The sequence below is a fragment of the Drosophila bipectinata genome, chromosome 2R (assembly GCF_030179905.1).
Source record: "Drosophila bipectinata strain 14024-0381.07 chromosome 2R, DbipHiC1v2, whole genome shotgun sequence".
In the NCBI taxonomy this organism is placed as follows: domain Eukaryota; kingdom Metazoa; phylum Arthropoda; class Insecta; order Diptera; family Drosophilidae; genus Drosophila; species Drosophila bipectinata.
Genome location: NC_091737.1, coordinates 13498505 through 13524539, shown reverse-complemented (window position 1 = coordinate 13524539; position 26035 = coordinate 13498505). Strand labels below are relative to the sequence as shown.

The following is a 26035-nucleotide window of genomic DNA, read 5'->3' as shown; positions in this document are numbered from 1 at the left end:
GATAAGAGCCGTCGATCGGGAATATATAAAGGCTGGATAGTTGGCATGTAAGCACTAGTTTCCATCACTTACAATGCTGAAGTTCGTGATCCTGTTGTCGGCTGTGGCCTGCGCCCTGGGAGGCACCATCCCCGAGGGTCTCCTGCCCCAGCTGGATGGCCGTATTGTTGGAGGTACCTCTACCACCATCTCCAGCTTCCCCTGGCAAATCTCCCTGCAGCGCAGTGGCAGCCACTCCTGCGGTGGCTCCGTCTACTCCGCTAACATCATTGTGACCGCCGCTCACTGCCTGCAGTCCGTGTCCGCCTCCTCCCTGAAGGTCCGTGCTGGATCCTCCTACTGGAGCTCCGGTGGCTCCCTGGTCAGCGTGGCTTCCTTCCGCAACCACGAGGGTTACAACGCCAACACCATGGTCAATGACATCGCCGTCATCCGTCTGAGCTCCTCCCTGAGCTTCAGCTCTTCCATCAAGGCCATTAGCCTCGCCACCTACAACCCTGCTAACGGAGCTAGTGCCGCCGTCTCCGGTTGGGGCACCCAGTCCTACGGATCCAGCTCCATCCCCGCCCAGTTGCAGTACGTCAACCTGAAGATCGTTAGCCAGTCGCAGTGTGCCTCGTCCACCTATGGATATGGTAGCCAGATCAGGAGCACCATGATCTGTGCCGCTTCCAGTGGAAAGGATGCTTGCCAGGGTGACTCTGGTGGCCCTCTGGTCTCTGGTGGAGTGCTCGTCGGTGTTGTGTCCTGGGGATACGGATGCGCCTACGCCAACTACCCCGGAGTCTACGCCGATGTGTCTGTACTTCGCTCCTGGGTGATCAGCACCGCTAACAGCATCTAAGCAATGGAATTTTCTTGAAAATGTGTATATTTTTTAAATGAAACATACATGTTTCAAATGAATGTTCAATAAATACGTAATCCGCAACATTAAAATATATTGTTTTTAAAATTTAGCAAAACAGATAACATTAGCTTTGCCCCTCACAGGCCATATCTAATCAACGAAATAGAAATATCGCGTCACCAGAAGTAGAATCTTTGTCAGGGCGGAAGGGTATTCACACCTGTGAAATGATACGCAAGTTCTTCGGCCCAAACTGATTTCAGTAGTCTCGAGTGCTTTTGGTCAAGGGGTAAATATTTTCTCAGGACTGGTACATCTAATCTGGATGGGGTGCATCGCGTGTCCGCAGTGCCACTTCATCTTCCCATTGATAAATTGATTGATGGCGAAACATAAGGGCCGTGATAAGATAGTAGACTTATGACTGGTGGAAATATTTTGACATTCGGGGCATGTCCAAAGGGTCCTTCCTCTCCAGATATTTGCAGAAAAAACTTTGTCATTGCATCATATAAATAAATAACAAATTAAAATCAATTTGCACACTTTAATCTAGCAATTGAGACTTTTGGTTTTTTTTTTTTACTGATAATGATGTTTATAAAACGTTTTCGCTATCAATTTAATTTAAAGTGCCTAAAAATTCAATGAAATTTGCGGTTGATTTGCGCCATTCTGTGTCAGGTGTCCGTGACTTCTGATTGATGGATGAGTGTGGTATCATCAGCACTGGGCCACCCCTTACTTTCGAGGGGTATTTCCAGTTGGTGAATAAAGTGGTAACATTCTCGGTTTTAATGGGCCATTAACCGCTTTTGCAACGTCTGCTCATAACCTCGTTGTCGGCAATTCCGGGTCATAACAACTCAGTTAACCTCTATCAAATAGGGGAGTGCTTTCTAAGACCATAAAGCCCACAAATCGACAAGCGATATGTATGTTTCACAGACTGATTCCGTCGGTTTCTTTGTGATACCGATTTGGTGATAACAATAGGCTAGTAAGGTATGCTAATTCCCCCAGCTCAAAAGATCAAGTCGATACTGTCGCCTGTCCGTCCACTCGAGGATCACACTCTACCCTGTCAAAAGTTGGCCCATGGAAGGTTATAAATGCCCGAGGACTGGCCATTGGGTGTTTAGTGTTCTTTGTTCGTAATGAGGGGCTTTGTAATTCTTCTGGTCTGTCTGGCCGCTGGTTCTGCCTTCGCCGGAACCATTGGCGTATCCAATGCTGATCCCTTCGCCCGCGAAGGTCGAATTGTGGGCGGCGAGGACACCACCATTCGGGCCCATCCCTACCAGGTTTCTCTGCAGAAAAAGAACTCAAATCATTTCTGCGGCGGTAGCATCATTGACGCCTACACCATTGTGACCGCTGCCCATTGTCTGGTGGGCGTGAAGGCCGAGAAGATCTTTGTGCGCCTGGGCTCCACTCTCTACAACGAAGGCGGCCGATTGGTGGCTGTTCGGGCCTTGGCCTACAGCGAGAACTACAACTCCAAGACCATGGAGAACGATGTCGGCATTCTAAAGCTGGCCGAGAAGGTCGAGGAGACCGACGACATCCGCTACATTGCATTGGCTGAGAAGACCCCAGAAACGGGAACCCCCGCTGTGGTCACCGGCTGGGGATCCAAGTGCTACTTCTGGTGCATGTCGCTGCCAAAAACCTTACAGGAAGTCCTTGTCAACATTGTGGACTGGAAGGTGTGTGGATCGGACACCTACAAATACGGTGAAATCATATACGACACCATGGTCTGTGCCTACGAGAAGAAGAAGGACGCCTGCCAGGGTGACTCCGGTGGTCCTTTGGTGGCGGAGAACCTTTTGGTGGGCATTGTGTCCTGGGGCTATGCCTGCGCTTCAAATCTTCTGCCTGGAGTCTACACCGATGTGCCTTCTGTGCGCTCATGGATTAATTCTAAGAGCGAAACATTGTGAAGGGTTCAATAAACTTTTAATCAAAGCATACTTTTGGGGTTTAATATTTAATAAAGCTTAAAAATACAAAAGGACAGTAAAGTATTTAAGTATTTATAAGGGTTTTATGTTGTTTAAAAACATATAACACCATCTAACTTATCTCTCCACCATCTGATCATCATCATAATGAAAAATGTATTATGTATCTTAACTTTTCTTATAAAGAACCTTTAGAGTTCGGGAGTAGGGGCTCTGTTACAACTCCAATATACAGCTCCAAATCTAGGGATCTTTGGTAAATCTAAAAATGCCTACAATCGTTTGACAAAGATTTCATTCAAACAATGTCATTACGCTTAGTCAGGTTAAGGCCCAACGAATTCCAGAGAACGCTTGCTTCTCTGGTGGTTGACCATCTTATCGGTTCTAGACCGAAAGCAATTTATTGACCAATTCGCGATATGGACAAAGCTTCTCGCTATTCCCGAACTAGCCAAACAACATCGATTTAGTCACATTCGAAACAACGAAATGAACAAAGCTCTAGTATCGATTATAGCCGGGTCTTTGCTCTGGCTGGGAATCTTCTTGGGCGGCTCGGATGCCCAGCCCGATGGACGGATTGTGGGCGGTGATGACGCTTCCAGTTACTATACAAAGTATGTGGTCCAGCTTCGCAGACGCAGTTCGCCGAGTAGCGCCTTTGCCCAAACCTGCGGAGGAAGCATCCTGAATTCCAAAACCATCGTGACAGCCGCCCACTGTGTATACAATCGGGACGCATCCGACTTCCTAGTGGTGGCCGGCACCGCAAACCGTGCTGGCATGGATGGAGTGGTGGTGCGGGTAGAACAGCTTATCCCCCACGAACTATACAATGCCACCATTACTAACTATGACATTGCCCTGGTGATTGTCGATCCTTCGCTGCCATTGGAGAGCAATAAAGACATAGAGGCTATCGATATAGTCACAGGCGAGCCTGCTGTCGGTGTCCTGGCCACGGTTAGCGGTTGGGGGTATACCCTGGAAAATGGGTTTGCCTCTAATCAACTCCAGCAGGTTCGTGTTCCGATTGTAAACTCCACGAAATGCCAGGATTCCTACAACTGGCGACCCATAAGCGAGGCTATGCTCTGCGCCGGATACTCAGAAGGCGGAAAGGATGCCTGCCAGGGTGACTCCGGAGGACCTCTAGTTGTGGATAACAAGCTGGCCGGGATCGTTTCCTTTGGCGAGGGATGTGCCCGTCCCAATTATCCTGGAGTCTATGCTAATGTGGCATACTTTAAGGATTGGCTTTCCAAGCAGGTGGATTTCAACTCATAATATTGTTATTAATACTATGCCCTTGATATTAATATTATTTTTTTAATAAAATTTACAAAGTATATAAAAAAATGTTGTTTATGATTAGTATATCTTATTCTTATACAATCGTCTGTTCCGTCAGTCTCTGGATTATAAAAATATATAGTGCACCAGATCATAAATAGAATGGCTATAGTCTAATCAATACTCCCTACCCAATAGACCCTATAAGAACTTATAACCTGCCCCTTTTCTTTAAATGGAAAACTAATTAGTATAATTGGGTAGTAGTAGGATAGTAGGATAACTTAATAAGACATATGTTTATATAGTATACTATATAATATCCCCTCGATCTAAATTCAAATATAAACTAAAAAATTCCTAAAATCCTAACCTTGTTAGCCAATGTTACTAGTGGGTCATAAAACGTAATCGTCTGTAGTTACCATATAAGTGACCAGGCATATCCGAGTAAAATTTATGGTCCAAATGGCAGTTTAGACCACTAGATAAGCCTTGCAGCCGGTGGCCAAAAAGTTGTGGCTTCAGTATTCGATTTTTTGTGGAGCAGGAAAGATGTCGCGTTGCTGGTTGGTGTTTCTGGTGTTCGGATTGTGTGGCCTAGCCCTGACCAAGGGGCTTCCCTTACAGGAGGATCAGGGGGATAAATACCTCCCAGATGGACGCATTGTGGGCGGCTATGTCTCGGATATAGCCCAGTGTCCGTACCAGATCTCGTTGAGGTACAAGGGTATAACGACGCCGGAGAATCCTTTCCGCCATCGCTGTGGAGGCTCTATTATTGCTGATGACCTGATAATCACTGCCGCTCATTGCGTCATTGCCACGGTGGCGAGTCAGTACAAGGTGGTGGCCGCATCCAACTACCGCACCGGATCCGATGGAGTGGTCACCAACGTCAAGCAGATCATAATGCACGAAGACTACTTCACGGGAGCGGCCTACAACAACGACATAGCGCTGTTGGTGGTGGATCCCCCATTGCCACTGAATAATTTCACCATCAAGGCCATCAAGTTGGCATCGGAGCCCCCGCTACCAGGAGCTATTAGCAAGATCAGCGGCTGGGGCACCACATCCTCTGGCGGTACTGCCTCCGACGTCCTCCTCGCCGTCGATGTGCCCATCGTGAGCAACGCGGATTGCAATGCGGACTACGAGAACTTCGGAGACGAAACCTACTATATCACCGACACCATGTTGTGTGCCGGAAAGCGTGGAGTCGGCGGTGTGGATGCCTGCCAGGGCGATTCCGGCGGACCTTTGGTGGTACGCGACGAGCTCCACGGCGTCGTCTCCTGGGGCAATGCCTGTGCCCTGGCCACCCACCCAGGAGTCTACGCCAATGTGGCCAACCTCCGTTCGTGGATCGATGCCAGGATTGCGGAACTTAAAGTCAATACTCGTAAATAATTTTTTTTGCTAGCCGTGCTAGTTTCTAATAAATGTGGTTTTTCCACCATGTGCCTTGGGCTAATCCAAGTAATTATTGTTTCTTGATAATCCTTATCGATGATGATGAAACTATTGATTAGATTAACCTTGACTAGATGGATTTAGATTAAGTGGCTTTCAAGAAATCGGAACTGATTTGATAGGGCTTTTGGAACAGCCCCAAAAGTATGCTTTGTTTGATTTCGAGGAAGGAGTATTACGTGAATTAGAGTGGACCAAAGTCTAAGACTTATCTGTTGGCTGGGGAATTCTCGACCATTTTAAAATGCATGTTTAGCTATGACTTAGTAAGTTAATAATCTTATATTTCGCATTAGTTTAGTTACTGAGTAGGTTTGTAGCTTTTTCAGATTTTAAATAGACTTGAGGAATTCAATAGGGAGATTATAGCCAATACAGTCCAGCAAAAATCGTCGTTTGAACGTCATTATCTGAAAAGAACTCTGGCGTGCCAAGAAAGTTATCAGATGCTATCTCGAGCACCTTCCATTAAGATAATCGATATCGCCTTTTGGAGGCGTCCGGCAAGGTGCAAATTCGCCAACCACAATCAGTCTGATACGAACCATCCGCCAGGATGTACTCCCCTGTTGTGCTGCTGCTGCTTCTGGCTATTGGGACCTCTTTTGTTCTCACCCAGGCCGTCCAACCGGAGCCCAGGATTATCAATGGAACGTCGGTGGATATTGCCCGGCATCCCTATATTGTTTCCCTGAGATATCGCCGGGACGCGGAGTCCAGCTACAAGCACGAGTGTGCCGGAGTCATCTATTCGGAGAACGCCCTGCTAACCTCCGCACAGTGCCTGTACAACTTGCCGGAGGGAACCAAGATTCTGGCCGTGGCTGGAGCAAATACCCGAAATGGCACCGAAGGAATCGTCTATCCCATTTCTAACTGGACCTATCACTCCAGCTTTGATACCTACACCGTGGATTATGATATTGGGGTGCTGTTCCTCGACACACCCCTGAACCTAACGCACTTTGACATCAGTGCGATTGGCATACGTTCCGAGCGGCCGGCAGTGGGTCGACTGGCTACCGTCGCGGGGTGGGGCTATCGCGAGGAGTGGGGACCCTCGAGCTACAAACTGGAGCAGGCGCAAGTCCCGGTCGTCAGCTCGGAGCAGTGTAACGAGCTCTATGGAGCCGGTGAGATCAACGAGCGGATGATTTGCGCGGGCTACGTCACCCAGGGAGGCACCGACGCCTGCCAGGGCGACACCGGCGGACCCCTCGTAATCGACGGACAGCTGGTGGGCCTGGTGTCCTGGGGACGCGGCTGTGCCCGTCCCAACTACCCAACGGTGTACTGCTACGTGGCCAGTTTGGTGGATTGGATAGAGGAAACCATCAACGCCGCCACAGCCGGAGCTAAATAAACAGAAATACACACTTCCAAGGCAATCAAACGCTATCTTTAAGTGGCTACCGTCCGGATAGAGTCGGCTAATTTAATAATAAACCCGTAATAAAACAAACAATATACACCCATAGTTATCGATCGGAGCAAGCCCAACTATGGGTAATCTCCTTATGTAATTTTAAAGGCACTAACTAAGGTAATTCAGCTGGGATATGTTCAGGGTTACGTAGAACAGAAAGTCATCATTGTATTTCAAAGTTATGGTACCCTTATTGGAAACAGTTCACTTCACCAGCTTACAAGAAGTCTATTTGTCCCACCACCGACAACTCTTCGATTTTCTGCTCCAACCAATCACGGACGTTGGGCACTGAGCAATAGACTCCAGGCTTGCCATCGCGGGCACATCCGGTGCCCCATGACACGATGCCGAGCAGTTCGTTGTTGAGGACCAAAGGACCGCCGGAATCGCCCTGGCATGCATCCTTGCCGCCTCCCGTCACCGCCGCACAAAGCATCCGACTGGTCAGCATAATGGAGTAGGCCTTCTTGCATTCGTCGTTCTCCACGACATTAACAAAGACCTCTTGCAGGATGTTGGAGATGGAGCCACCTTCGGTGGTGGTACCCCAACCGGTCACAACAACCTCGGTATCGTGCTCCGGCCGCTCTGTGGCAAACTTGATGGGCTGAATGGAGTCGTTGAATTCAAAGTCTCCGTCCAAAACAAGGATGGCTGCATCGTAGTCGTTGTTCAGAGTTCTGTAGTTGGGATGGATGATGAACTCGCGAACGGCTAGTTCCTGCTGCTTGGGTTCCACAGCCCAGATTTGCGTTGATCCTGCCACAATGGTCAGGTTTGCAACGGTGGTCAGGGTGTTCACACAATGCGCGGCACTCACAATGATGTTGGTGGCAACGACACTACCTCCACACCGGTGATTTCCCCTCAATCGCATGGATATCTGATAGGGATATTGCAGAATGGTGGTGTCCTTACCACCAACAATACGTCCGTCGAGTTTTGGCACCTGGACTTCATCGTTCCGGTAAAGAGGATCCGCCAGGGAGCAGCTAACTCCCAGCACCAAGCAAATAGCGACCAAAATCCGTGACATTTTCAGGCAACTGTCTGCAATTTTGGTGGCGTTATGGATTTTATACAGACGTCTTATCGATCGCTGGTGTATTGGTCATTTATTTGTAATCTAAAAAATCTACTGATTGCGGGTTAATCTGTTAACAGACATGGGCTTAGGTGAGCTGTAAATCATGACCCGACTCCAAAATTTTAGGGCTGAAAAAAACCCATGACCCGGCATAATCTAACTCTGAGCTTGATTGAATTATTTTCTATTCTTTTTTAATAGATTGAAGATAAGGTTATTAACTTCTGAAATTTCCCAAAAGATAGGGAAGTATGTAGGTCCATAATTTTCGTCCATAACCCAGCTAAAAATGTAAAGCCTTTACATGGTAATTAACATTTTTTTTTTGATACTCAACTATATTTATTATTAATTTTATTTATTTAACTTAACACTAGGCCATTTACACTGAGACTAAAAACTAAGATTGCACATTTCCGGCCCAAGACTGCTGACATTTATCACAATACGCATCCGCCGATACGATTCTACAGAATATATATATTATATTTGATATTTGATTGCACTTAGATATCTTAGGGTCTGTCCTCCCTCTGTCCTCTTATGATCTGCGTATTGGATGCAGTTCTCAAGGGTTATCTTCTACACTCTACGGATAACTAACTAACCTAACTTAGGTCTATCGAATTGCACCTTATGGTTTGGCAAGAATCTCCAATGTATTGCACTGATTGCTGATATTGCTTTCTTTTCCTAAAACTATGAATGGAAGTCTTTTGTGTGCTTCTGGTATTGCACACTCCCTAGTAACTAGCTTTAAGGTCTAGCTAAGTCTAACTCTTCCTTATCATCTTGTAGAGAACGGAGTGGGTTTCTATGCTTTCCGCCCCCGACTCCCACATATCCTCCGCGTTGGTCTCCTCGTCGGTTTCCGATGATCCGCAACAAGTGCTGTGCCCGCGTCCGTTCTCATCCGAGGAGTAGGACGACATTGTGGTGGTGCTGCCGCGCACATTCAGCTCCTGGGAATTCGATTGGGAATGGGATCGGGTGAGGGTTTTGTCGGAGTCCGCGTCGCTCAGATCCCCATTGCCCACCACCACTGCCCCATTGTCCGAACCACGGCTGTGACCTGCGGACACCATGTGCTCCAGATCCTCGAAGCGGCTGTCGTTAGGGCCGCTCTCATCCTCATTGTCCTCTATTGTGTCCACCCGTATAATCTGACCCCTTCCGGACAGCATCTTGAAGTTGTATCGATCGTAGACATTCCGCTTGTACAGCTCCCCGGAGTCGGTGCTCATGTAGCCACTGTCCAATTGCCCGAATCTCTGGTCATAGTAGGTCTGACTTCCGGGCTGACCCATTCCAGCAGAGTGTGCGGCGTCTTCTATAATGGAGGCTATGCCCTCATCCTCTAGGAAGCCCGGAGGATGCTTGCTCTCGTAGGTGGGAGCTGGACTCTGGCTGGGACTGAATTTATTGGCCGCCATGGTCACGAACTTACGCCACGCATTCTTTAGATCCTTGGCCTTCTTGGCGCGATCCTTCAGACCAATGGCTATCTGCATTCCGGCTGTGATCTGGGCCTGCTCGATCTCACAGCGATACACCGTTTGGACGTTGCCACCGGGATTTGTGCCTGCCGAGCTGCTGCTGGCTGCCCGCTGCGGATATGCGATACCCACCGGGACTCCGGCATTCCGGTACATCTCCTTGGTGCGCTCGGAGAGATGGCCACTGCTCCTATTGCTTCGAGAGCTAACAGAAAGGGCGTCAAACTGCACGAGATCCACATCCTTAAGGTTCTTCCCGCCGCCTGTAAAGTCCGGCTCAGGGTTGTCCTTTGGGACAGCATCCTGGCCAGCTTTGGAGGCCTCCTCCCGTTGACTTTTCCGCCGGTTGAGATACTTAGTGAGGCTGTAGTCATTGCGGAGGCTTCCAATCTTTTTGTTGTACATCTCCTCGTACTCCTCCACCCTAGTCTTGCCACTGGTTTCCTTGTTCGATCCTCGGGATGTTTTCCTTTGAGGCCTCTCCTCGGTGGTGGCCGATATAGCACTTGACATGGTATTGTTCTCGAACTCCGAGGTGGCAGTGACTTCGGTGACCTCACTGTGTTCGCTGATGGCATCGTCCTCGGCAGCCTGGGCATCCGAAGGAGTAGGGGGAGGTGGGGGCAGAGGGCGCTTACCGTGCACCAAAGGTGGACAATAATGCTGGTTGGGCTTCTCCGCCGGCTTGGGGGAGGAAATCGTTATGGTGGTTTTGTTTACCTTGGCGACATCCACCACCGACTGGGTGGGCGAGGTGTCCATGCCCCGCTGCCTCCGGGAATGCTTGGCCTCCAGGGTGAGGATGCGACCCTCTTCTGCCGGTGGCGGCTTCTTCTCGCTCTTGTAGTTCTCCTGGGCAACCAGCGGAGACTCGTAGATCTCTCGCAGATTCCGGAAGGAGTTGCTCGAGCGCAGAATAAAGGAGGCGGTCCGGGGCTTGATGGCCTGGCTGGGCGTGGGACTCAGCTGGCGACTGAGATCCGGCAGCGAGTTGATCTGGCTGAAGTCCGAGTCCATCTGCTTGTGGGCATCCCAGGCAGAGATGTCGCAAAAGCTCTGCTTCTTGGGCTTTCGGTCCAGCGTATCTGGTTCGAACTGGTCGCTGTCCGTCCGCTCCAGATCGGAGGGGGGCTCGTGCTCCACCTCGATGGTCATGCTGCCCCGAAAGGGAGTATCGTACTTGATGCGAGCCGCTGCCTCCTTCTGCCTCTGGTGCTGACCATGAGAATGCGGGTGTTGATGCTTTCCAGCTAGCCGCTTCTTCATCTCGCCCTCCTTACGAAATCCGTCCATGCGATCGTAGACCGTATGGCTGATTTCCATTTCCTCCTCCAGGGGCAGAGCTGTACTCAGGCTGGGGCTCAGCTGGGAGCTCACATCCGAGGAAGGCGAGCTGGAGGAGTGCGAGCTCTTCCGCTTGCTGGGCTCCAGCCGCTCCAAGCTATCCGTTTCGTAGTCCACGATCAGGTATTGCGGGGACTTCCTGCGATAAATGGGCGAGTCCGGTTGGAACTGCTTCAGGGACTTGCGACTCAGGGAGCTGTAGTCGGGCGTGGGCACCGATGGAATGCTGCTCTGAGTACTGCTATAGATATCCTTGATCCTCTTCTCAATGGTGCTATCGTAGTCGGGCGTTGGTATATGAGCCGCATACTCCCTCTTTAGAGAGTCGTATATCACCTCGGCGGGCTTCATGTTCCGGAGCATATTGTAGTGTTGCCGGTCGAAGGACGTCAGCGAGGTGGGCGTGGAGTTGGCAGCCGCAAACTGGTCCAAGACCTCGCTTCGCTTTCTCAGGGACTTGGAGCGGCTGGAGCAGCTACGCAAGGAAGCAGCCGGAGAGTCCGCCAGCATGAACTTGGGATTGTTGTAGATCTCTCCGCCCGTCTCCGCAAAGCCATAAACATTGGCGGCTACCGAGAAAGCGGAGAAGCCTTCAAAGGTCGGGGTTTTCGGCTTGGCTGTCTGTGGCTCTGGACTGTTCTTGGCAGGACTCCTGCTGACCGTCTGGGATGGAGAACGGCGTGGAGATGAGGGTTCCTCCGTTTTGGACTTTTGCATGGGCGGTGGTGGGGGACGCTCCTTAGGTGCTGTTATTTCCCTTCGCAGGGATCCCTTGGAGGGTGAGCCGGTGGGCTTCTTTACCGCTGCCGTTGCTGGAGCGGGTCTATCCAGGGTCTTCTGCGCGGGAGAAGCTTCCGAGTTGGGAACACTCTGGAGCCACTGCTCGATGCTGTTCCTCTTGTCGCCCATTCCCTTCACGGCCAGACTCTGCTGCAGTGGAATATTGTACATGGTGGGGGAACTGGATCCAGTTTCCGGATGCATTTCCTCCGGGATTATGTTGAGCGAAGGCTGATACCTCTTGGCGGCCATCTTGTACTTGGCAATGGCAATCACCTCGCGGATTTTTTGCAAAAATTCAATGGCCGCTTGTGGGGGTTCCTTTGAGGATCAAAGATCATGTTAGGATGGGAAAAATTCAGTTAAGAAAAGAACTTACCGCCAATAGATGGGGCTCGAAATAGGCTGGGTTGAAGTAGAGCTTCTTCCGCACATTGCCACTGACCATGGCACGCAGGTTCTCCAACTTCTCCTCACTCATCAGCTCGTCGATGACGGCCACATTCTCCGCCGGCAGGCACTCATTGTCCTGCAGGAAGTCATCCGTATCCATGGCCGGATTGTCCGCTCCCCCGGTTGGCTTGGGCGACTTGCTTAACTGCGGATGCACCAAAACAGATGTCTACACGGGTTCACGAAACATTAAATTCTAGTATTAGGGGTTAGTAGTAGTCCAAAAACAACCCACCTTGATTTTCTCCTCCATCTCACACTCGGAATTCGAGTTGGAAATGTCGCTGGCAAACCCGGAATTGTGCTCCCTTTCCCCAAGTTGTGGGAAGTGCTGGAGAAGGGGATTGTTTTTCACAATGCCCATATCCTCCTTTAGGCTTCCGATACTGGTGCGGGTGTTGGACTCATTGCCGTTGCCAAGACCCATGCTGTTGGCCGAGTAGATGCTGCCCACCCGGCTAAAGGGTGCTCCGTAGGTCACCTGGTCGTTTTTGGGATAGTTGATCTCGTTGGCGATGTTATCCAGCGAGTGGCGCGAGTTGTGCCGCTTCCGTTTTTTCATATACAGGTAGAGGAATACGGAAGCCACATAGATGAGACCCAAAAGTAAGCTGCAGATACCAATCACTACATATTCCCGCATCGTCATGCCATCCGAAGTGGAGGCCAAAGTGGTGGAGTTGGCGGGCTGGAAGAATACCTCGGGCACGTCTAAGAAAATAGTGGTTAGCTTGGATTGTTTATTAATTTATTTTCCACTTACTATGAGTGTATTTTACGGGGCTGCCATTCACACGAAAGGCCACACAGGGGGAGTGCACGTTGCGGGGCGGCATGAGTGGCTCCCTTTTCGGGTGACTGGTGGCGTTCAGGGTCATGGTCATGTCCCGACACACCAGATGGACGACTATGAGGCGACCCTGCATCTTCTGGCGCAGGTCCGCCTCACCCAGCCACTGGAGGAAGCTGCGTCCCTCGTCCCGAAACATCCGGAACGGATAGTCGGTGTCAATGGGATTCCGCAACTCTGACCAGCCATTGGATCCCAAGTATTGGGCACCCGTTACAGCACATACAGGAGTATGTATATCTTTAAAGGGACAAATTGTATATTTAAGATTTAAAAAATAATCCGTGGACTCACTGGCAAAGCTGATCTCCCGACTGGGGTATATTATCTGACCCTTCAGGGGCAGGAACACAAATGGTATTTTCTCCGACGAGGAACCACTCACAAAGGGCGACAGGGAGCACTCTGAAATATGCAATTAGCCAGTTAGGGAATGGGAAACGATTAAGGCCAAGACATTGTGGGAAAGTCAATTCAATAGCCGAGCGATAACGATCGACGCTTATCAATTACACATTTCGAGCCAGCAAGTGAAACTATTTCTCGGGTTTTTGTTTTTCCGCCCAGCTCTTACTTTCAGACCCATAACTCCAAGCTTGAATCCAAGTCCGATTCCAATTCCATGTCCGATTTTCAAGTTGTGTCTTAGACCCGAAATGGCAGTAAGTTTTGGCGTTGTTTATGTTACCAGACGGAGACGCGATGATGGCGATGGCGATGGCGATGGTGACGGCGAAAGTTTCCTTTCATTCATTAGCAGCGGGGAAACAAGCGATTTGTTCAATAATAATAACATTTTTTCCCTCTTTGCGTCACGTTTCGTTTTCATTCTGCAGCCCTGCACAATTTCTGTCGCTGTTATTACAGCATTTCTTTCATATTTCTCCTATTTTTGTTTCTCCTATACCTTTTTTTTATACATATTTGGACTGGGTCTTTTCAGTTGGGCAACCATTGTGTCTCGGATATGACAAAACAATGGATGGATGTGTCTCACATGTGGGAGCGAATCCCACCGCGAAATGGAGCACACAATTTGGCCAAAGAGGCAGAAAATGCAATATTCGCTTCCGCGATGCAAATGCAACAACAAATTGGGACCGAATATCATGGGATTACGATTAGATGGTTATTAAATCATATTTGGAGGTATACTAGTCTCTAGAGAACTCACAGTCCATAGAAAAACTTACCATGAATATCATCCACACAAATGCCCAAATCCTCCCGATAGGCCCTCTGATATGGCAGACACTTGCAAGTGCATCCACTCTCCGAGCTCTGATCCGGCTCCTTGACTTGCCCGCGACCTTTTTGGATCTTCATGCGACGGGTTAGGAGCTCCATCTGACCTCCGGACATTGAGGCCGCCTCGCGATTGAGTCCATCTATGGTATTTATTTTTTTTTGGGGAAAGACGATACTCTCGGATTAGTTATGACAAGCGGATATTACCATGCTAATCTGTTAGTTACCGTTGTCGTGGTCGCCTCCATGACGCACCAACGAGGCTGTGCCGCTAGAGAGTCCGATGCAGGTGTCCGCATTGCAGGCACTGCCCAAACCTGGGAAGGAGAAGACAGATGAAAAGAAAGCATTAAGATGGATTGAGTTGGGACTTCAAAACACAGCATCACAGCTGCATCAACGGATTGACGGCTAATCAGACGAGCCAGACCGGGAGGGACCTAGTCGAGCCGGGCCGTGCCGGGCCTTACTGGTGAAATTAATGCTGCTGTCAACGGATCAGCCGGCAAAAAGCGCAGCATCACCCAGCCAGAAGATGCCACATGCCTCATGGCCCGGCATCGGCTTTGACATTGACTTTGGAACTGCCATTGGCGATGGCTCTTCAGGAAACCAAGCACGTTTCAAGAGCTTCCATCAATTACCTTGGACTACGAATACTTCAAGCAACTAATTGAAATGAAGCATTTAGTGTTTAAATACTTTACAGCAAATAATTAATATTGATTAATGGGAATACATTGATGTTTATTGAAGATTTCTGTAAAAATGTCTAGACTCCAGTCTCTATCCTAGACTCCACAACAACTGAAGAAAGATGGGAGTGTTTCCCCTGTTTGTTTTAAGTGCACTACTCACCGGTTGTGTGGAAAATGTCACCATCGTGATGTCGTGTCAGATTGGTGAGCTGCCCATTAGTCTGCTGGAGTTCCTCCAACAGCAAACTGGCTGGCACCAAGCCATCCTCTGGCTCCTCTGGTCCGGGCTCGGGGCTCACCCTCACCCTCGGATGGGTGGGCAGTCGGGGTGCCGAAATGGGCGTGGCTGGCGACAGCAGGGTGACAACAAGGAAGAAAAGCTGTAGGAGTAGCAGTGAGGATTGGAGCTGCATCTTAGCAGCATCATCGCTGGCGCAAACGCACTCTCGGGGGGATTCTCCGGCTGTAACTGAAAGACAGGTCGCTAATTAATTAAAAAGAAATCCAAATTCGTAGCTAGACCAAGGTGAAATAAAAAAAAAAGAAAAAATATATACTGAAACTAGCTTGCAACTAGCAGCTCCCAACTAGCAACTTGTTGACATTCTTTGGGCCGCGCCGCTTAATGAGGCAGAAATTGTTTCGTCCGTTTTGCTGGAAATGGAAATGGAGCAACATCTACATCCAGTTAGTGGGCTGTTGGTGGTGGTGTTGCTGTGTTAGCCATCAGCTAACGGACAACATTTAAACAAATGTTGCAATTAAAACTTGTTCTGCCGGCAAAATGTATACTTATTGGTGGGACAAACTATGCACCATGAGAAAAAGTTCAAGAACTTTTCAACTAGAAGACTACAAGATATATGTAAGTAAATAGTTTATTAATTATTAATCTCAATTTTCTTCTCAGTGTAATGATAGAATTATGCTGCACTGCAACAAGTGCGTCGATGCAGTGGGAAAACGCAGAGGCTGTCGCTGCAACTTCTGCTGCGACTGTGGCCTGCTGCTGCGTGTACCGTTATTAAAGCGCTGCACTTGGCTAAGAACACCCCGTTTATACCGCTAATCAGTTGCACTTTAGCAGCTGCTTTCGGCCAAACCAATTTACATAAATATTTCACAGCCACATACATACATACAGACACACATAGAGAGTGGCACTAAAAAAACTAAAAAGACTAAAAAAAACGAGCGCCACAGAAAAATTATTGGGGACTTCTAACTGTTTATATCTCCCAGTTCTGCCGATCTGAGAGCGCGTAGTGCGTGGTGTTGTTATGTTAGTTGTTGTTTCTGTTTTTTTTTTGGCTCTTCAAAAGAAGAACAACACCTTCAGTGGACAAAAGAGACAGGTGGTGGGGCAGACCAAACAACAGTCATAATGTGCGCGCGAATGAATGAGGAGAAGAAAGCGATAAAAAGCAACAGTTGCGGCCTAATTTGAAAGTAAAATTTCTTTACAAAACGCAGTAGAACAGCAACAGCAACAGCAACAACACAGCAACATAGCAGCATACTAAAGTTCGTTGTCTAAGTCTTTTGATTGACCAGTCACCATCACCGTCCGTCCATCCATCTACATCTACATCTGTATCTTGGGCCATAAGCTTTAAGCAGCCATCCATCTATCACTCGACTTGTTGTACAGTTATGGCATTTAAAAATAACAACAATATCATTTCTATTATTACTCTTTCTTTTTTTCGATTTGTTTACGACTTTGCCTCAGTTTTAGGTTTTAGTTTGCTTTGATTTTCGGTCATCGGTTATCTAGACTTTATTTTAGTTTTTCTGTCGAGTCGTCTGCATTTTCGAAACGAATTTAATGGCAGTAATGACCTGGTTTTTCGCTCCGACTGCAACATCAGCAGCAGCAGCAACACCACAGCAATCCCAATCCCAACTAGCAGCTGAAACTGATGCGATTTTGATGATGCTGGGAAAATAAAAAAATGACAACAGTAACAGTCTTGGTAGACTTTTGCTGAACCCACAGATCTGATCTCAAAGTGGAACTCAAGAAGTAAGATCTGTTTTATGGCATTCATATGGTACTCCCATTGGTCTCTCCACAGGGTCTTGACTCTTGCGCACTCGACTAAACTCAATTAACAGGTAATTGAACCCAACTGCATAAATTAGCCATATTCCATCTATTCCATCTCATTTCAGCCGAATGCAGGCAGGCAGGCCCAGCCCCTCCTCATCCTTTTAGCCATTCGCCGACATGTACGCGATCATTAATTATTGGGCAACACGAAAGAGCGTGTGCGCATTGTTCTAAGTCTGTGCATAAATTTATCCATAATAAACAAGTGCCCGTCCCCGGCCACAGGTGGTAGTCTGATCGAATCTGGACATACCCCTTGGTTGGCTGTTGGCCTGCTCAGCAGACCGTTAACAGCTGCAGGCCCAAAGAAATGGCCAACAGTGTGAAGAGAATTCTATGGTATACGGAATTGAGGTTGCTTTTAATAAATCGAAAGTTGTAAATTGATATTCTTTTATACATTATTTGATTTATTTTAGTTATATATTGATTTAGAGATTGACTTTCTATAGAATGAACATATTTAATCAAACAGACTTGACCGAGTTTTAAATTGAAAAAGATTTGTATCTAAAATGCCTAAAACATTTCTTTCTTTTCATTCAAATTTCAATCCAAAAATACTTCAAACTAAAGTTAGATTTCATTTAGTTGATCATACCCCAAAAAAAAAAAACAAAATAAAACACCAGAAACCACCTGAAAGGGTGCAGAAATTACCACAACGCATTCTAACCTGGCCATTGCAATTCACATGAACATGCACCAACTACGATGATGGCTAAAACTATGGCTATGACTATGCAGTTGGCTCCATCTCTGGGCACCTGATGGGGCTATTGTCTGGCAGTACGGGGCAGCTACACTAGGTAGTAGCTACAACCAACTAGCTACACTTCCGAGTGCAACCGACGTCACACTCGGCGTACTTTTAACACTTAGAACACGCCATATGGGAGGCATCATCTAAAGTTCTGAAGCATCGCGTCCCACCGGGCCTAATAATAAATTTCAAATTTATTCCTCTGTTATTTTTATTATTTTGTGTTTTTTTTTTTTTGTTAGCCGCTCCCGGGGGCACATCCACCATCCACATCTAGGTACATCCATTGTGTGGCCAGAGAAGCGCATCATTTGCTCGACGCCTTAATGTGCTTTAATATGTACTTATGGCTTAAACTTAGGGCCAAGTTAGCAGATGGCTGACCAACGGTTTCGGTTAGTTGTTAAAACTGAATTACGATGGCAATGGCCGGTGTTTTTTCTCGTTTGCATGGACCAGGTACTCCAGCAAATTACTTTCTCCCAAAAAAAATTATCAAAAACAAAAAAAAATCTTGGAAAATCTTAGAAAAAGATTTTCAATTTGGGCAAGTACCCAGTGACCTAAACTCGATTGGAAATGGTCTGATAAACCCGAAAAACCAAGGGCAAAACCTAACCCTTTTCTCCAAAAGGAAAATCTAGATTTGTTTCAGATATTTTGCAACTCTTATTTATTTTATTTTTTTTTTTACTCACAACAGAGCCCAGTTGAAGAGGTGAATAAATTAACACCTTTGGCCGTTAATTTTCCTTAACGAGTGACGGAGTGTAGTGGATGGGCTTTCTGTGTTTTGTTTTTCTATTTGCACCAAGGATTTATTTTCACACGAAAACTTAAGCGGTTTCTTTTTGTTAACTTCACTTTGCATCTGAATTTTCTTGTGGCATATTCACACATTTCTTTGGCAGCATGCTTTGCACATTTTCCATCATTTCTGGCCACATTTTTGAAACATCTCGTGCCACACAAATCCGCACAAAAACAACATTAGCCCCAGCTAAGTGTTATTGTTTTTAGAAAATTGTTTTTTTTTTTTTAGTTTGAAAGAAAGCGAAGACCGCGGCGGCTTTTCTTTGCGGAGTTTTCACGGTTTTTGGGATGGGTTGTAGCAATGGGGCGACTTGATTTTCTTTTCGAACCGCTGAGACGTCTATCAAGGTCGCCGTCGGTGGAGCGACTGACGGCAGAAAACGCGGCTCAAAGCAGCCAAAGCCGAAGAAAGATTCAACCCAAAAGATTCAGGCTAAAAGAGAGACAGCGACTCTTAAACGAGTTTTCTTTTAGCAGCTTTCCGCTCTTATATCTCGAAAGTATAAGTTTCGAACCGCCGCCACCGTGTGGCACATTGTGTTTTGACAAATTGTGGATACAACAACCGTCGGCTGTAACTGTTTTCCAGCCACTCCAGCTCGCAACTCCAACTCCATGTCTGTCTCCATGTGTTGTGATGTGTGAAGGCGAAGATCTCCGGATCTTCAGATCTTTGCAGACTAATTAAAACCGACTCGGGGGGACAGGTTCTGGCTCGCCACATCGCTCATACGCCGTGTGGCGCGGCCTTTTGATATCGTCGCATGAGAAATGAAGGCGAAATGCCGAAGGAGCTGCCTGCCGGGTACCGTTCTACACCGTACTATCACGCTCCAATTTGATAAAAGCAGAACATCAAACAGAAAAACAGAAAAAGCGTCATTTGTCATTGGTTCAACTCAATTTATGACAATTTACTCACTTTAGTTGCGCTCGAGTGCAGTGTCTCGGGCATTTCGTGGAATTTGAAGATCCGCACCGCACCGAGAGAAAATAGCCTCCGAATTGGTCATAAACTGGCTATTTTGATGGCATTGCGAAAAGCAAACATCAATCAAATTAATAAACAAATTGGTCATAAATAAATACATTTTCACTTAATGGAAAATATAATCTTTAAAGTCTGAAGATAGGTATTTAGAGAAAATTATTGCTTAAGGATTTAAATAAAATATTTTAACAAAACAAGTCCCATACAGTAATAGCTATTACGACTTTGTAAATATTATTTTTGTCTGTATTAGATGTCTGTGAAGAACTGGATGTGCCACACGGAACTGTCATTGTTATACTTTCGGATATATATATATATATTTTTCGCCTAGATGTGCCTTGGTGCACCAGAATTAGCGTCAAACTTTCGAAAGGGGGAGGGGATCTGCTCAAATTACACAGACAATCTGTTTGACATAAGCGAGTTATAGAGTTATAACACATATATAGCCATTTTGCTGGGGCCAGCCAAGCCAAAAAGACAATTACCACAAACTGGTTTCAATTAAAAACAGTTAAGCAGTTGCACTGCCAGTAGCAGTAGCTAACGAAAAAGCAAAAACCTATATCGTACATATATATAGAAAATTTATAGAAATATTGGCATCTCCTTGGCGATGGCGATGGCGATGCTGCGTTTTGTACGTGCCACTGCGTCGCCTCTCAGTTGGAGTCACAGAAAGTTGCGGAAAGTCTCTGAAAAATCTCCAAGTGGCTGTGCAGTCTTCGTCTTTATTCCCATCTTGTCTGGGCAATAATTATACTTTAGTTGGCGACGCTGCTGCATATTTGCTTTGGCAGCATTTACAGTTTTTGCTTTTTTGCTGCCGATGCTGTCGATGTTGCAGTTGCCGCCCGTCATTTAGAAAGTTTTAGTTTCGAAGATCTCCATCTAATGATACCCACCGAACCGCCTCCAGCTCCTCCTTCTTCTCCCCAGAAGCCACTACTCCACATTATCTCCGATTCCATACTAAACAGTTCTCGAAAATGGGCTTCGATCGATTTTATTCATTCTTTTATGATGTCCATTGCCTTGTCATGGCCTGCTATCTCCATTTTATGACGCTCAATGTTCGAATTTGTTTTTCCATGTCAGTCTTCGATCCGAATCTTCAGCTTGACTGCCTCTTTCTGGGTCTTATCTAGCTGGCTGGAATAAATTTGCAACCGAATGCGTTACCTACACACAATTACCCGCGTATCGGTTTGCCATTTACCCATGCATGATCCATAAATCTTTAACTGTAAAAGAAGACAGGACCAGATCCCAGTACCAGATCCCAGATCCGAGAGAACCCGGTTCAGGTTCAGGCCATATCCATGTCCATGTCCCGTGTTGAGGTCCAACTTATGCAAACTTTGGGCACACGTCTTCGGTTAGCCTGGGGTTGCGGTGAGCTGTCTGATCTGCTGCTGTTGGAAAACTGGAAAACCAGTTCATGTCTGGGAGATGCAGCAGGATCCGACTGATCCTCACTATCCAGCACCGAAAAAAATATACATTTTATAAGATTCATCTGATCTGATAGTATATTGGAAAGGTATCAGTGTAATAGGCGTATAAATTGCAATTTATTTGACAAGAAAATGGTAAGTTTTTTAAAGATAATCTTAAGATTAGAGGGTATATGTTCGAATTGAATATTTTCTTCATTCAATAGGCCTTTTATTGGTTTATTGTAAGGATGCTACAAGGTTTTAGTTCCTATTCTTTTGAACCTCTTTTTTCCCAGTGCACCTCATCCTCCCAACCATGTCTAGTTATTGATACGCCTGTGGCGGAGTGGAGTGTGCGATCCAATGCCTCTGGCCGGCTAAACAAACTTGCAATTGTATTCATAAATAACGATTGAGAAATGTGTTCTGTTTTTTTTTCTGCTTTTTAGCCATGTCTGCGGTCAGCAGCGCACTTATTACCAATTGCTTCTGCAATAAATATGAAAATGCGCTCATCGAAGTTGGTCCACATTGGAACCAGAGTCCATAACGGTTAATGGAGGATGCAATGCCTCCCAGTCCGTCCTGATCATTGGCTGGTAATTATTTGAACCTTGTTCACCAGGCCGGCTAATGGGGGGATCCATAAAAAAATCCATAATCCTTTTATGGTCATCGGAATTTTTAGTTCAAAAACTTGAGGGGAACATGGCAGACTCTAATCCTGAAAACTCTATTTAAAGTCAAACCAAGACCACACATTTGCATCGAAAAGGTGTCAATTGAAGCCGACATGGATTAACACACTGGTAATTGTAAATGCTATCTCGTCAATCCCGATTGAATAATTAAAATCCAGGCTGGAGACAGAATCATTATCGAGGACCCCCGTTGCGTGCGAGAATTTACTGGCACTTGGGATTGATGGGGGGAATCCAAACGACAGAGCTTATGGTCTGGCAAAGTGGCGTATGACAGCACCATGGGGTTGCGTGTGCATCCTGGATCATGGAAAAATCATAAAAACAAATCCAATGGCTCCATTACCCTTCGGGCCATACATAAGGCCCCCTCTATATCATCCATCGCCCAGTCTGATTGACAGCCAACAAGCCAAATGCATTTCAATTAAACGCTAACCGCTACGAATATTTCCATTTCTGGGTGAGTTCGTATCTCTGGTCAGGTGTGCTCTCCAGCTTCTATTTTTTCGTGACCAGAGCTGGAGCAATCCAAACCATTCCAATCCAAAACGAAACCGTACCGTGCCGAACCAAGGCGAACCCCAGCCAAACCCGTAGGAGAACAATTCAAGAACAGCGGTCAACTCATCAGTATGCTGTATAAATTAGAGCATCAAACGGCGCTTTGCCAACTCGGAACTGGTCTATACTGTTACAGCTGCAGCACCACTATTCAACTATTCAACTGTGGTGCATGTGGAAGAGTTTCTTCCTGCACAGAGCAAAAATCAGAGTGGTTTTTGGTAGGTGGGGACCGATAGGTAGGGGATACACTTTCTAGATTGGGAAGAGTTATGCCAGACAACTTATACTCTTCAAGATTTGAATATAAATTGTTTTTTCCTCAAAAGAAATAAAAAGAATTATACTGTTCTCTGTGTAGAAATTTAAGCTCCATGAGGTGCATCGCTTCTGGCTTGAATCGAATCGGATGGAATCGAATGGTCCGCGAGTTCAATGACGAGGCGCGGAGTCATCGACGCAACTTGTGCACATATTGTTGCGAAATTGATATCAATTTGTTTTAATGGCCGACCCATTATGGAACCATTATATAGTTAGACCGTGGGTTATAATAAAACACACTTTATTACGTGTATTAGGAGTGGCGCGCGCCGGGCCAACAACCACCTTGTGGGCTGTTGACTCCCAGGCCTAATCCCAGATTGATTCCAATGGCCTTTCTAAATGTGCAAGTGGGGCCATCAGACGGTGGCATTAGCATGTTACAACGATGTCCAGTCCTGGCCATCCCAGACACTAGAACCAGTATTCAAACATATTTATTCATATACCATCCCATCCTACCAGATTATGACGGAAAGTGTGCTGGTCCTACCGCCTGCCGCCTCCCGGACTGGAGTGCTGGAGTGAAATTTGAATTTTCCAACTGGATTTATGAAGTTGCGGTCATTTCAGGTTTTATCGATGTCTCTGCGATCCCTGGCCAGATCTTTTCCGATTAAGACATAATTCATTTTCCATCGGTATTTTATGCAAATGGTCATGTCGATGGAAGTGCGAAGCTACAGGAAGTTTATGGCGACACGTTGATTGAACTTAACTCAACTATTTCGGTTCGTTGGCTGATCATGTTTAGCTATACGCTTCAAAAACCTCGAATAAACATTGTTCTGGATGAAATTTTAGCATTTATGCGATATATTATTCATTGTTCTTAATGATGCTGATGATCTAATGTGGCGCCCCGAGTCACGCGAACCTCAAATTGGGTTCATTGAACGCGCTCTAGAGAGTGACCAATAGATGGTAAGGGTCCATTATCATCATTTCAATATCTATCCTTTTATGAAGTCGATCGATGGAGTGCGATTTGCAACACATGTTGCAACTGCAATCAGTCGAAGAAATCTATTGCGTGGGCGTTCCCAGCAAAAAGCAAAACAATTGCTTATAAACATTGTAATTAGGCCCTCTAGGGGCAAATGTGTGGCATATAAAAGGAGCTGGCCGCCATCCGGGGGGCACAGTTTATGGACTTTGCAATGGCAGACGCGGATTATCAATCAAATCTTCGCCTTTTACGGAACTTCCTGGACGAGTTTCGATCGGTGCTGGCCGAGAAGACGTCGTGCCACATCCCACGCCTGGCACTCAACTACTATCGTTCTTCTCTGAGGTGACTTTTTGTTGCATCATCCATCAGTCCGGATAATCTTCCATTTTTTGTCTACCTTTACAATTGGCAGTCTGCTCTGTCAGTATCCCAACAAGAAGCTGGCGACCAAGGCCTGGATTCGTCGCATCAACTGGTTCATCTTGTCCAATGTAGCTCTGATCTTCTTGACGATGGTTTTTGCCTTTCCAGAGTCCAAAAATGTCATCGACATGGGCGACGACATGGTGTGGCTAGTGGGGGTCAGTCTTACTCCCTCATACTTGAATCTTATAGATTTTCCAAGTTTTTCATTCAATAGATGGGATTGGTCGGGACCAAGGTATTCTACGTACATCTCCGTTGCAACGATATCGATGAAATTATTTGGGATCTGGACTACTACAACCGAGAGGTCAGACCTCACAACAGCGATGATGAGGTTCTGGAATGGCAAAGGCTCTGCTACCTGGCCGAATCAGGATTCTTCATCAATTGCTTTTTCCTGGTGAATTTTTTGAGTGCAGTCATTTGCTTACAACCTTTGGTTGGCCAAGAGGAGAAGCTGCCATTCCACTCGATTTGGCCCTTCCACTGGCATCGCGCCGATTTGCATCCCAAGACGTATTGGTTCCTCTATGTCTGGTTGAGTGTAACCTCGCATCACAATCTGATGAGTATTCTAATGGTGGACATGGTGGGCATCTGCACCTTCATCCAAACGGCTCTGAACCTCAAGGTCCTATGCATTGAGATCAAAAGACTTGGCGAGATGAGGGCTGTGAACGATGCCAAGTTCCGTGAAGAGTTTTATCGGGTAATTCGCTATCATCAGCACATTATAAAGTGGGTTTATCTATAAAGACTCTAAACCTTCTTTGGTTGATAATATTTTAAATATCTTAGGCTGGTGGACAAAGTCAATACGACCTTCAATGGCTCGTTCAATGCCCAATTGATGGCCAGCTTTGCCATGGTATCCATATCCACTTTTGAGACAATGGTGGCAGCATCGGTGGATCCCAAAATGGCTCTAAAGTTTGCATTTCTCATGGTGGTGGCCTTTGTTCAACTGTCCACTTGGTGCGTGGCTGGAACTTTGGTGTATTCTCAGGTGGGCTGTCAAAGACTATAAACTTTGTATATTTTTATGATTTGAGATATTTTCAGTCTCTGGAAGTGGCTCAGGCCGCCTTTGAGATGAACGACTGGCACACCAAGACTCCCGAGATTCAAAAGGACTTGGGTTTCGTGATAATGCGCTCCCAAAAGCCCCTCATCTATATGGCCAAGCCCTTTCTGCCCTTTACCCTGGGCACTTATATGCTGGTGGGTTTCTATTACTCAAAAACCGATTCCATTTCATCATGAAATATTCCACTTTTTAAGGTTCTGAAGAACTGCTATCGTTTGCTGGCCCTGTTGCGGGAATCAATGTAATTTCGTAGTTTTGTGAAAATAAAAGTTGCATTTGCATGGCTCGTTTAGGCTGTTGCCGCGCCCAGTGACACTAGAGTGTACTTTTTTTGTACTTTTCTTGTTTTTACAACAAAAAGGGCGGACCACGCACACCCAGCGGCGACAGGTGCAACCCAGCTGCAAAATGGTGTGGCATGTGGGCTGTGCACTCGCCGAGGAGATGATGCAGGGCCTCTGCTTTTGGTCGTTAACTGGAGCCAGCCTCGAACTTATTCAAACGTGAAACGCATTGTCATGATCTGACCCAACAGCAGACAATGCAACGGCGGTGATCGTTTAGTATTTGGTGTTTAAACATTTGGAGTTGTATGTAGAAGCAGATTCTGCTACCCCCCAAGTCCCAAGCCATGCCCCATGCTCCATCCCCACACTCTATGCCCTTCACAAGTGGGAAAGTCGCCCATGTCCATGAAAAGCTGAATCGTTGACCGGCCAAAATGTCATTATGTGCCATGAACATTCGGCCAGAACGAAAAGCTCCAGCACATTGGAACACTCTCCGCTCCACTCCACACTCCACTCTGGTCCAATCCAATCCACTGACAACACACCCAATTTCCCGGGTGCGTATGTATAAACACTCAAAAAAAGGTACATCCAT

At 46.7% G+C, this 26035-nt stretch overlaps 7 protein-coding genes across 7 annotated transcripts; 5 read left to right on the top strand and 2 right to left on the bottom strand.

Moving 5' to 3' along the window:
• Positions 1–45: 45 nt before the first annotated feature.
• alphaTry (alphaTrypsin) lies at positions 46–939 on the top strand. Its single transcript, XM_017250715.3, has one exon. It carries the CDS (start codon positions 74–76, stop codon positions 842–844), a length of 771 nt encoding a protein of 256 aa, XP_017106204.2. The 5' UTR covers positions 46–73; the 3' UTR covers positions 845–939.
• A 1064-nt stretch (positions 940–2003) lies between these two features.
• On the top strand, positions 2004–2826 carry thetaTry (thetaTrypsin). Its single transcript, XM_017250334.2, has one exon. It carries the CDS (start codon positions 2008–2010, stop codon positions 2794–2796), a length of 789 nt encoding a protein of 262 aa, XP_017105823.2. The 5' UTR covers positions 2004–2007; the 3' UTR covers positions 2797–2826.
• Positions 2827–3302: 476 nt separating this feature from the next.
• LOC108131424 (transmembrane protease serine 9-like) lies at positions 3303–7066 on the top strand. Its single transcript, XM_070278329.1, has 2 exons — positions 3303–4104; positions 6134–7066. The coding sequence occupies exons 1-2, from the start codon at positions 3310–3312 to the stop codon at positions 6950–6952; spliced, it is 1614 nt and encodes a 537-aa protein (XP_070134430.1). The 5' UTR covers positions 3303–3309; the 3' UTR covers positions 6953–7066.
• Positions 4636–5595, top strand: zetaTry (zetaTrypsin). The gene has a single exon (XM_017250698.3). The coding sequence runs from the start codon at positions 4669–4671 to the stop codon at positions 5524–5526; it is 858 nt and encodes a 285-aa protein (XP_017106187.2). The 5' UTR covers positions 4636–4668; the 3' UTR covers positions 5527–5595.
• Positions 7057–8054, bottom strand: lambdaTry. Its single transcript, XM_017250699.2, has one exon. The coding sequence runs from the start codon at positions 8052–8054 to the stop codon at positions 7233–7235; it is 822 nt and encodes a 273-aa protein (XP_017106188.2). The 3' UTR covers positions 7057–7232.
• Positions 8055–8489: 435 nt separating this feature from the next.
• sha (shavenoid) lies at positions 8490–19019 on the bottom strand. Its single transcript, XM_017250868.3, has 9 exons — positions 18549–19019; positions 15135–15443; positions 14504–14593; positions 14222–14416; positions 13323–13433; positions 12942–13268; positions 12414–12889; positions 12105–12347; positions 8490–12046 (listed from the first exon to the last, which is right to left on the bottom strand). The coding sequence occupies exons 2-9, from the start codon at positions 15385–15387 to the stop codon at positions 8879–8881; spliced, it is 4863 nt and encodes a 1620-aa protein (XP_017106357.2). The 5' UTR covers positions 15388–15443; positions 18549–19019; the 3' UTR covers positions 8490–8878.
• A 4826-nt stretch (positions 19020–23845) lies between these two features.
• On the top strand, positions 23846–25395 carry Or47b (Odorant receptor 47b). The gene is made up of 6 exons (XM_017250443.2): positions 23846–23979; positions 24050–24218; positions 24278–24801; positions 24862–25069; positions 25126–25284; positions 25345–25395. The coding sequence occupies exons 1-6, from the start codon at positions 23846–23848 to the stop codon at positions 25393–25395; spliced, it is 1245 nt and encodes a 414-aa protein (XP_017105932.2).
• Positions 25396–26035: the final 640 nt, after the last annotated feature.